At 40.4% G+C, this 12276-nt stretch overlaps 1 protein-coding gene across 11 annotated transcripts in view; it reads right to left on the bottom strand.

Moving 5' to 3' along the window:
• Window positions 1–116: 116 nt before the first annotated feature.
• Window positions 117–12276, bottom strand: part of PPFIBP2 (PPFIA binding protein 2) — a 104350-nt gene continuing 92190 nt past the window's right edge. For all 11 annotated transcript variants that reach the window (XM_053390634.1, XM_053390660.1, XM_053390651.1 and 8 more), the window contains 6 exons: window positions 11352–11474; window positions 9724–9849; window positions 7523–7711; window positions 5651–5830; window positions 3063–3128; window positions 117–2258 (listed from right to left, as the gene is read on the bottom strand). In XM_053390634.1, coding sequence (XP_053246609.1) covers window positions 2190–2258; window positions 3063–3128; window positions 5651–5830; window positions 7523–7711; window positions 9724–9849; window positions 11352–11474 — 753 coding nt within the window. In that variant the 3' untranslated portion in view covers window positions 117–2189. The remainder of the gene's footprint in view (window positions 2259–3062; window positions 3129–5650; window positions 5831–7522; window positions 7712–9723; window positions 9850–11351; window positions 11475–12276) is intronic.

The following is a 12276-nucleotide window of genomic DNA, read 5'->3' as shown; positions in this document are numbered from 1 at the left end:
CTTAATAGCCTTGAAGTATATTCATTGACTGTTGCTCATGAAACTCTTTCTGCAACATTGGAACTCTCTCAGCCAAACATTCATACCTGTGTGTCAAATAGGAAAACCTTTCTGGGAACATTTGTTAACCAATTTTATTTTCTTACACTTATTGCCAACCTTTTTTCCTTTACGGAATTCAAGGTGACATACATGTCGTTGAGAGTCACCCACCCAAAGCACTGACCAAACTCAGCCTTGCTTTGCTTCAGGGAGGTGGCATCATCCAGACCACAAACCCTAGTACAGGCTCTATGCATGCATATGCTTCAACAGTCACCTTTGTAAAAATGACATACAACATACTTTTTCATGCTTTTGAAGTTAAGAGCGTGCACTAGCTCAATAACTGTAAGAAATGACACAGATATAAATACGTTCAAAAGCTCTCCAGGGCTGAAAAGCCATTAAGTAGTTTATGCTTCAAGTATTCATCTTGTACAAGCATTCAAGGACCTGTTACTTAATAGTAAAGTCCAAACGGCCACCCACCCCAGCTTTCACAGTTTGATTCAATGGATGTCTGCTGGCTGCATGTTGACCATTCTCCTGCAAAACGAAAACATTCAGAGTGGTGCTATTATTATTAGGATGGCAACAGAAGTTACATTTGGAATGTGTGTTTTTTGCAACCAAAACTTTGTCACCAGCAGGTGGTACCCTTGCCTAATGATGTGTAGATGTCCACAATGCTACACTAGAGCAGGCTTGAAGGTCTTTAGATCAGATCTGCATGAGCAAAGATTTAGGAACAAAACAAGCAGATACAAAATGCTCATGGAACTGCTATTTGCTATAAAACCAGTTTTTGAACAGGACAGAACAGTGTTCTGATTTTCATAAAGGAAATAAGAAGCAGCTGTGTGCAGTACAACAGTCCTAATAACAATCGCATGAATGCTGCAGTGAAGAAAGTAGGTAATACAAATACTTTAAATGAAGGACAACTTTTTCCCCTAGTGTGGAAACTTATGCCTCCAGAATATTTATGGAATGGGAAAACTTATCTTAATCTCCTGATCTGTGGCAGGCTTACAACATTCCATCTGCAGAACTACTGAGACTTTGAAAGAAAAAAGCCTGGGTGTATGAAAGGGCCACTGCTTGCTTCGCAATTTAGGTTGAAAAGTTAAAGTAACCCCCTTCTTCCAATTAATTCCTTAAATTTATAGCAGGCATTATTAAGGAAGGCAGGCCTCACAATATTATCTAAGTTTCAAGCAGCTGGTGGTTTTACTGCTATCTGGTAGTCCATTTGGTCCGTTCATGCTCTCTAAACATCATTTTCTGAGAAGTGTTTTGTTTTTAGCTATTATGGTAAAAAGCTCATCGAGCACAAATCCTTAGAAATTAATCCACTGTAAGCATACTGCAAGAGTGAAACTGCAGCATTTAAGAAATGCAGTATTAATGTAAATGAATATTTTCATTGCATTTTGAGCAGATATTTTTTTTTAGCTCATCCAATATGAAAGATGCTGGTAAGGGAGAATGTCACAGAAAGAAATAATCATGCCAGTGGGGTACCACGTCACTACTTGGCCTTATGAAGTAAAGGACAATACATTTTCTCCTCATGTACAATGCAGAACACAAGTTGGGAGGGAGAGAGGAAAACTGAATACTGGACTGGAATAGTCTTTAAAGGGTGGGAGTGTTAGTGTCCAACAGGAGACACATTAGATACAGCTTTAGTGTAAGTGGTCAAGTAAATAATTAGCATGTTTATCATACCAGGGGATCGTTATACCAGACTGGAAGAAAAACATAGTGTTGGTTGTATTAACCATTCATAAGGGGTGATACCTTAGAAAACTAACATGAATCCAATAATATGCACCATGAGCAAGTACAAAATATAGAAAATGGATCACTGACTAGTAAATGGCTCACTGTGCTTTAAAATATATTTACATACTCTTAATTTTACTACTTCTAAAAATGTTGCATAGGTTCTTTGACTGCATGTATTAAGTACCTGGACCTTAGGGTTTTCATTGCTGTTGGGGTGGGATATGTGAAAAACAGCACTTAAAAAGGTTTCACACATTTCAGTGGCATATTTTTAAACAGAGCACCCAGCCTGGACCAGTCATATCCCCTAATACAACTGAGGTATTAAGAGCGGTGTTGGTCACATGGAATCTTCATCACCAGTCCTCAAACGTTGATGTTAAAAATCTATCATCATTCAGCAACTGATCTTGGCTTAACATAGTCTGGAAAAAAAGAAACCATAGTAGACTTCATAAATCACAGATCTAAGTGATTAGATCCTCTACAGATTTAGCGGAGATTTACATAGGCATAAATTATGAACAGCTTATTCAAGATAATTATTACATATAACATCCAGTTTACTAACCTAATTGGAAACAGTAGAAGCTAGTTGCACACAAGTAATTTGCTTAGCTATTTCATTTGCTTTCAGGCAAATTTAATCCCTGAAATTTATAGTGTGTGGAATTAAGGTCATGCATAGTATAAGCAACAAGACTTTGACTTTTGAGAATGTCAGGTGTATGGAGAAATAGATGTAACTGTTCAACAAATAAAGCAGTGGCTCATGTCCTTTACTGGCATTTGTACATAACTAATAGCCTTGGAAAGCTAGTTCAGCAAATGTCGCAATGCAGACTGGGATCAAAAGGCAATTGTGGCATGCATTAAGCACTCTTCCCTATGCAGATAATTCCTTTCTGCATTTGACTTGTTTTGCAAAATGCATGTAATAACCTAAAGTTCTCTTCTCATACGACTGAAAATTTGCTTATTAGGAAAGATAAACTCATTTCACATGCAATCTACAAAGATATAAATATTTCCATTCCAGTCCTCAAAATGTAAATTTACTTAGGTCAAATTTGTGCTTTTAATTGAACTCCATAATATAGTCTTACTTATAGGGAGTTTTAACTATAAATGAATATAAATGAACATGACTAATTAACATATCAATACACCTCATCTCAGTTTTGAATTAGCGCATACGATGAGGTTATGAATGATAAATTAGTACTTACTGTGAGGTTGTTTATTCCTTGAGAAAGTTCCCCTATTTGCATTACTGTTCCTTCTGAATGTTCCATCTGTAAAACCATTCAGCTTGATGAAATTAAAACAGCTAATTCAAACACTACGTGCTTTATATTTTCTGAACCATTGTGCATATACAAGAGGTGCTTTTATCTTCAGAAAAAAATAGGTTTAATTATATTACTATCTTCAGAGTCATTTTTCTGAATGTCATTCTTGTCCGACTTTAAATTTCATTTTTTAAAAAGCAACATTAGAATTTGAGTATTTGAGTATTTGCACATTAGCCATACTCAGAGTAATTGATACCTTTCCATTGAATATAGTCTGTTAATAGGATAGCAGGGCCAAAAATATTACATTTGAGGCAATTCATTTTGCAATAACTTAAGTAAAAAAATAAATAAATCCAAGGGGTTTGCCTTATTCATAATTTGGGTGCTATTCTACATTTTCAGAACAAAAGCTGTTTTCCAGCAGTCAAGAGCATTTCAAGATGCATACATGCAGGTTCAACTATTCAGCATGCTGCCATCATAATTGAAAAAAAAGGTTGTGCTTTGAACGTATTCAGTGATGTCAGTGATTTCACAAACCTGTCTCTATACTTCATATTGAGATCCATCATTTTGGCACGTTCATTTTTAAAATTAGAATGATTCCCCCTCCACTACTGCCTGTACATTTAAGCTATTAGAAACTCAAATTACCAGCAAGCCTGTATTAGGCTTTGCAACTTTTCCTTGCCTTACACACGTACAGCCCTCTAATTCACAGTTACTCTCAGTTTACGGCAGACAGCCTCTTCACCTGCAAATTCAAGCTTGCCTGATCATTATAACAAAGAGCCCAAACCTAAAAAATGTGATTTGCAAAACCTGCATTGTGTGTGTGTGTGTGCGCGCGTGTGTGTGTATGTATGGGGGATGACGACTGGTGGAATCCAACCAAATTTGTTTCTTTAATCAACAATTCCATGTGTTTGATGCCACTCTCTTCACACCTGCCTTTGCAAATGCAGTGCTTCCATCCAAATGCAGGGGAGCCTTCATTTGCGCAACAGATCTCTTGTGCATGCAAGGAACCACTAATACTTTGAAAACCAATAATTTTTTAAAAAAGAAAGAAAATATTAAGGTACAGTACACGTATGTTACTCAGCAACACATCTGCAGAGCAAATGCCCACCAACAACACTGTACAATGCACAAAATACCTCTCAAAGGGAAATACCCAGTTTCAAGGTGCTGAACACGAAAATGACAATAACGTTAGTTGATTGGCTCCTGCTTAGGAGATGCAAAGATGATCATGTATAAATAACCCAGTCCAAAATAAGTACAGTATTCCAATGCTGTGTCTCAAACTCCTATCCTTAGCCTGAAGCTAAGGAGAAATGGGAGGTATTGTTTGCTGGGTGTGTTATTTTAATTGTAAGCTTTTTAAGGAGCTTGGCTGGGAAGCAAAATTGGGGGAAAACCCCGATAAGAGATGAAAGCACACAAAACAGTTATGATCACATGCACATCTCCTTCCTACCTGTTCTAAGGCTGCTTAGGATTGTAGGACAAATGGATAATGATAAAATTGCTTGCATTAGATAAAACAAAATAATAAATTACATTTTAAATTATGGAACAATGAAATGTGTTAGATGCAATGAATCGTGCATATTAAAAATTAAAAAATCAACTTTCGACAATTAGTCTTTTCGATCTATTACCATTTTTTTGATTCTGTTTCTGACTTGGAAACCAGAATCCACGGAAGTTGCATCAGACTGTTGTACCTTGCAGAAAGCTCAAGCTCCAGCTGCTCCATTTTTCAGGTTTTAAAAAATTACTTTACACACACTTCTCAGTATTACCAATAGGGCGGCAATTTGGATAACCTCTTCAAAAACTCTTTTAAGTTTTAAGCATGATTCCGTCACAATAATCACAACGTGAGAAGTTGGGACATTTCCCCCCAAATGCATTACTTTTATTGTTTTGTTCGATAAAGTTGTTTGTTCATCTTTTTTTATAGATATATCGTTAGCTCCTTTAATAACATATCATGTACATTCAGTGTGGTGCAGACACTGCACAGATGAAATAAGCATGTCTTATTAAAAATATACAATCCAGTTGTACTATTTGGAATAAAATAGACACATCTTTACAACTGCTTACAATATAAAGCTAATATAAAAAGTTAAAAATATCTCTGGGTAGCGCTTACGGAATATATATATGTATAAACATATGGCCCTGGAGCAGCAGTGCATGCACAGCACCCTTGCTGGATTGGGGCTTTGGGCTGCCTGGACTTCAACTACGACTGTTGTGTAAAGCTTTTTGCATTCCTGAAAAAGGGCTCAAGAAGGTGAGTAGGATGACACAGTGGTTGCAAATGGAAAATAATTCAGATGGCATTTTAAGTATCAGATTCTTCAAGCCTCATCCCAATACATTCATTAAATCCATGCAGATGCATTATGCATTTTAGGTTAAATTGAAAGAAAAGGTTATTTGTAAGCTTTGGAATGCATGAAGAGGATGGAAGGTGAGTGACATCAGTCCGCCTGGCCCACCTGATCCAGTTTGTCTAATTCTTTGTCAGGGAGGGCATTATGCACTTTGTAGGAGCCGTAGCTTCTCTGAGTACCGTTGGTGGTACTTGGGCTGGTATCCATAGGGCAAATGTAATCCGTAGATTCGTCAAATTTCTTTTTTCGCAAGTTTCCAAAATGTGAAAATCCAAGTTTCTTTGGCTAATGAGAATAAGAAGCAGGGGGAGAGGGGGGGAGGAAGAGTACAACATCAGAGAAACGTAGTACTATTAATCATCATCATCATCATCCTTCATCCAAAGACCACAGGACAGAACGTTTTGGCTCCCGAATGCCGTGAACAGTGAGTGTTCCAGTCTGCAAATGTTCTCTGGAACCCGAATGTCCGACGCAGGTTCTGATTGGCTGCAAGAGCTTCCTGCAGCCAACTGGAAGCTGTGCCTTGGTTTCCAAACGTTTTGGAAGTCGAACAGACTTCCAGAATGGATTCCATTCAACTTCTGAGGTACAACTGTATTAGGAACTGCTGCTTCAATTAATTGAAACTGTTTCAGGTCAAGGCAATACTTAATACAGTGCTGTGAAGAATTCTCCATCTGTGTGTTTGCTGGCCCAGATTTCCTGCCATTAAACTAGGGATGGGGAACCCGTAGACCTCCATAACTCTTTGAGCTCCAGGTCCCAACACCCTGACTGCTGGGCTGATAAGAAATGGGAGTCCATTACCATCTGGAGGACCAAAGATTCCCCGTCCCTGCATATACTCCTCATTTCAGAGAAACATAGAATGCAGGGCCCCGTCCAAGGCATTTTGTCACCTGAGGCAGACCCCAAAGTGATGCCACCCTCCACACCAGGGAAGCCTGGAAAAAGGAGGGGAGAGAAAGATTGAGGCAGATTGAGGCAGTCAACTCACTTTGCCTCATAGGTGGGCTGGTCTTGGATCAATGCATTCTAAGGGCTACTTCCCTGAACAACTGCTTCCCCATGACTTCTAAAAAAGCAAGCAAACTTTTGCATAATAAGGGAGTGTGCTGCTTTCAGCAAAATGTTTGCAAGAACAGATCCCACTAAATATTTATTATTACTATAGGTTTGCAATCTTAATTAAAAGTTTCAGCTGATAAACAAAGTATTATTATTATTATTATTATTATTATTATTATTATTATTATTATTATTAAAAAATACACAACAGGTACTGATATTGTATCCAACAACTGACAGGTCTTAACACATGCATCAATGTGTGAAAGCCAGGAGCTATGCGCTTCAGTCTCATGGTTGTATACGTACTACAGACTTAAAAGAATTGCCAGCTTCCTCACCAAGTCAGACTTAACAGGATTCTTTGGGGTAAGCCATAACAGTTTCTAAAATAGGCTGTGGTGTACAGATATATAATCTGCCGCTGAGAAATTAAGAACACTCACAACAACTCAACTCTTCCAAAGATTGGTTTGCAAATTTGCAAAGTAGGAAATTGTGGGCAAGTTTTTGTGCTGCACCAAGGATTAGTGTCAGCACAAGGGAATTCTTCCCCACTTCTATACACAGTCTGTGCCATCACCAAATCTGCTCTGGAAGGTTAGGGGGAAACCCAGAACAGATTTTATATATATATATATATATATATATATATATATATATATATATATATAAATAATTTTTATGTTATAATGATTAAATACATGTATACACTGCAACAAGCAAACCATGAACAACCTAATAAAATGAAAGCAACTGACTGTGTCTTGTGCTAAAACTTTACCCAGGGCAGAGAATATTTCATTGCAGAGAAATATCCTTGCACTGATACAAAGTATTCTGTTTAACACTCCGTTTAATACAACCCTGTGGTTGTGGTTGTTATTGTTTTCCCATGTGGCCTACCCGGACTTTCGCAGTGGTAGTCAGAGGCGCATAAGCTGTAGATTCCAATATTTCTCTTTTTTCTTGCTGTGCCTCTGGTCCAATTAGCACGTTGAAATTAGTGGTTAAGTGGCGTCTTAGCAGCGTTTTTTGAGGTGGAATGTTGAGAAGCATTGCCAGAGCATCACCATTAAAACGAGGTTCAAGGATCTGTCAGGAAAAATAACACACATGCTGCATTTATACATGCCCCCTAAGCAATTGAGCATTCAGAAGGCTGCTTTGAATTATCTGAGTGCTTCAACCCTTCTTTGCAGCATTTAGAATGCTTCCTGGCATTGCAGAGAGAAAGCATCAGCTCTTCATTTGTTTGCAACCATCAGCTGTATAAAATTAACAGAACATTCATTTGCGATTTTCAGTAGCACCAGTTTAAGACTCTGTATAGGGTGATTAAAGGCACAACCATGCACAGAGCCTGCAGTTCCTGATCTACAGGTTAGTATGCACAATACATGTTCATAATATTTGCCTGGATCCTGAGTTGCCTTTCTGTGAATGGAAGGAAACCTGATCATAATCATGGAAGGAGGTGGGGGGAGATGATGTTTACAGTTCTTTGCCCCATTCCCACACAGTTCTGGAAGGCCCCCAAACCTCCAGATCACTTTGGGGATGGAGGGTGCACAGAGGGGGCTGCATTGGACACTGGAAATCATATTCTCCACGTCTACCAGAAGGAGCATCTCACAAGTAGAATTCTGCTCATACCATCCAGATAAAGATATTCTTTGGGAAAAAGCAAGGGCATTGGACCTCATGGATCTTATAATATAAATGTAGCAAAACAATGCAGAAGAAAAGGAAGGGAAAGGCAGAGGAAGAAGAGATGAATATGTGTACACACACACTTAAGTAAGAATGGCTTAGCTCCTCCATTCTAATCTCTCCATATGTTGTTGGACTGCAAAGCTCTGGATCACGAGTGGGCAACCTGTGGCCTCCTGATGTTGCTAGACTCCAAGTCTGATCAGCCCCAGTCAGCATAGCCAATGCAACATCGGGAAAGCATCGTGTTGGCTAGCTCTGCTCTACAGGCATCAAGGCGAGAATCAAGGTTACAGGGAACCAGGCAGAGGGCCTTCTGGTAGTGGTGCCCTCCCTGTGGAACGCCCTCCCACCAGATGTCAAGGAGATAAAGAACAACACAACTTTTAGAAGACATCCGAAGGCAGTCTATATAGGGGAGCTTTTAATGTTTGACATTTTATTTTTGTTGGAAGCCGCCCAGAGTGGCTGAGGAAACCCAATCAGATGGGCAGGCTACAAATAATAACATTATTATGATAATGATGACAAGGCGGAGTTTAGAAAGGGATCTGCATGATGAGAAAAGAACAGTGCATTCTGGGAAATTACAGAGCTTGCTGTCTGTAATTATCCCTTCTAATTTATTCCAACAGAGGTGGGGGAATGTTGTGCTCTTCCAATTTCACACGGAGATTTACCACCTCATTGAAATGATGAAATAATTGTGCAAGCCAGAGCACGCATTTGAACATATATGGATCTCCAGGTCAAGGCAAACATACCCAATGGGCTGTTTTTCTCATCAGCCATAGCAAATAAACTCAATATAGTTGAGTATACCTTGAGTACTGTGATGGCTTCATGAGCTGTCTTTTAGAAATCAGTGCACTAGCAAAGAATATAGTAGTGTTTATTTTGCCTTAGACAGCTAAGAATCCAAAAATATTCCCCATATGACCTGCTGTCAAGGGCATCATTACTTTTAATCCCCCCAATTGCAGATCTTCAATCTAAGCCATCTGACTCTTGCAATGTTGCGAAGGATGTTCTGTATTGAAAAACAATTTGTCCTGCCCAGCATGCACCTGTTACAGCACCCATCCATTGAGAGGTTCAGCTGACACTTTATCAATTGCTGATTTGAAAGTAATTTCCGCTCTCTAATTTCAGCTTCACAGATCCACATCTTAAATGACAAAAGAGTGGGGGAACTAGCTTCTTAGCTACCACAAGTTTATAAAATGTAATTTATATGTTGTCAAATGGCTTAAAACTAATCAATGAATACATTTCCTGCCACAACGAACAACACTCTCATTTTGTTCAGCTCACAGCATATAGTACAAAAAATGCTTAGGAAAACCGATTTTTAAACATATATAGGAAGCAAAAGGGAAGAGCTGGTTTCTTACAATAAGGCCACCATGAACTCCACTTCCTCGAAGGTTCGGTGCATATTCTGCCAGATCTACTGATCTGAGCCATTCCATTACTCTGTGATTGGACCACTGAACTACTTCGGAAGGCGAAATGTTATTCTGTGTTGAGAAAAGATAGATACATACATGCACACGGTTAAGATACAGAAATGACAAGTCCATTTACTATTTCTATCTGTTTGCTTGAAAACAGCTGTTAAAACAATTCCTCCTTTGCAGCCAATAATTTCCCCCCAGATCTGCAGTGTTGCTGAGTTTTGCTCAGAAAGTAATGCATTTCAGTAAGTTAAATGAGGTGTGTACTCATTATAGCCTTTCTCTAAAAGGGCCTTCAACGACTGCAGCCAAGCTTCTAAGTACAAACTATACAGGAGGAATTCAACACTGCAGCAAGGTGACCGTTCCATCAGGGCAACATTCTTCACTCTCCTCCCCCTGCATGCTGTTCTTGGGAGTTCTTCTGACACCCCCGAGCCAATGTGGGTGGGCAGGGGCACCCAATGATAGAAGGGGGCGGGCGCATCCCATTAGATGCATTTTCTTTACAAACTGCCCTTACATTTCTACAATTGTCAAACAAAAGCCACTGGGCCCACTATGTCATAGGAATGAATTGCAAATGATGGGAGTGAGTAATGAATGCTTAGCTTAGAAGAGGACTCTCTGCTGCCAGGAAAGAAACAACAGGCACTGCCAGCTTAGTCACAAGCTCAGCATGCCAACGCTGCAAAACAAAAGTGGCTGAACACACACAACCAAGCCTGAGATGCCTAATCTCCTGAGAACTATCAAGAACTAGCCCTCAGGCCCTTTATCCTCTGTCCCTCAGAATCAGCACACATGCTCAGACACTGGCGTTAGAAGGCGAATGTCTCTGTGACCCCTTGGTGACAGCCTGTGGTCCAGATAACAGAAAGTGTGAAGATAAATTTATCTCCTGAAAGTTGGGGGAAAGAGTGCAAAATCTGGGGTAGGAGGCAGCATCTGTTGGGGCAAGAGCTCTGCATCTATCTGGGTTCCAGTGTGGAACTGCTTCCAGTGTGCACTCCAGAGAGCCAGTGTGGTGTAGTGGTTAAGAGTGGTAGTCTCGTAATCTGGGGAACCGGGTTTGCGTCTCCGCTCCTCCACATGCAGCTGCTGGGTGACCTTGGGCCAGTCACACTTCTTTGAAGTCTCTCAGCCCCACTCACCTCACAGAGTGTTTGTTGTGGGGGAGGAAGGGAAAGGAGATTGTTAGCCGCTTTGAGACTCCTTAAAGGGAGTGAAAGGCGGGATATCAAATCCAAACTCTTCTTCTTCTTCTTCTTCCTTCTCATGTTGAACTCCTAGACTGGTCAACTAGCAGTCAAACAACTGTCCCTAGTAATATACCTCTGCAGAGTATGTGTTAATGTACAAGTCCTTTGTCTTTCCTCCCATACAACACTCTCACTAAATTATTTCTGGCTTGGTACGGATCTGCAAAGTTTGACATGTATTTCACCCCAGAAGAGAACCTGCTCTTCTTCTTTTTTAGGAGGTGGGAGAGAGAGGGGGGGGTGGATAAACAAGGTTTATTCTAGGAAGGAAATCCATGGTAACAGGGACGATTTCTTTCTCACCTCGTCCGCCGGCCTCCTCCGTAGGCAGTGAGGGTTGAAACCGTTCACATGGAGCACGTGAATGGCACACTTAATGCTGAGATGATGCAACTGGCTTGTGACTTTGAGGAAAAGGAGGTCATTCTGCAAGAGAACACAAGCGGCAAGCCAGGTCAACAAACAACAGTTTATTCTGCAATGAGCTGAGCATATCAGAACTTGAGATCCAACCCACGTGGTCTGTCCTAGTTGTCTTCTTAAGGCATTCAGGAACTGGGAAAAGCAACACACAAGGGTCGAGCTGTGGGGATTGAATAGTCTTCCTCCATCTCATACTTTCTTCGAGTTGGAGGGCAACCATCTGAAGCAAGGAGCCCACTTCTGCTTGTGCAGATTCTCCATGTGACTCAGATTTTTCTTGGTTATCCATCACACAGAAGCTTCCACAAGTACAAGAGGCTTCCATGCTTCAAACAGTTACCCTCCAACTCATGAGTAGGAATGGGGGTGGAACAAGCATGCTCACCCTTCACCACCACCTTCAAAGATCCTGAATATGGCTCAACTGAAACCTGTGTTTTGGTTGGGAGGCACGATATGAACCAGATCGCTGCCTTGACTTTTATGGTTGCCAAAGCCTACAGAGCCCCTTCCAGTAACTCAGGGAAAGGGGCACACCACTCACTTAGATGTTTCCTGATTTTGCCCACAGGCTGTTTCCCTCCAAGATTATCTAGGGGGTTCTTTTTGATTTGGTACAGTGCCTCAGTATGCAAGTGACCAGTAGGACACAGCCCCATTTTAAGATGTTGAGGGCCTGGACTTGCTGCATCTCAGTCCTAGCTAGGTTGGCAGAAATTTGCCCATTTCCCAACCTTTTCAGTCTCCTGTATTCCAGACGCTATTTGTCTGGAAAGGGTCTGAAAAGACAACTTCTTCCCAAAGT

Source organism: Podarcis raffonei, chromosome 1 (genome assembly GCF_027172205.1).
Source record: "Podarcis raffonei isolate rPodRaf1 chromosome 1, rPodRaf1.pri, whole genome shotgun sequence".
Taxonomy (NCBI): Eukaryota; Metazoa; Chordata; class Lepidosauria; order Squamata; family Lacertidae; genus Podarcis; species Podarcis raffonei.
The sequence above is the reverse complement of the archived record's forward strand: the minus strand, read 5'-3'. Positions and strand labels throughout refer to the sequence as shown.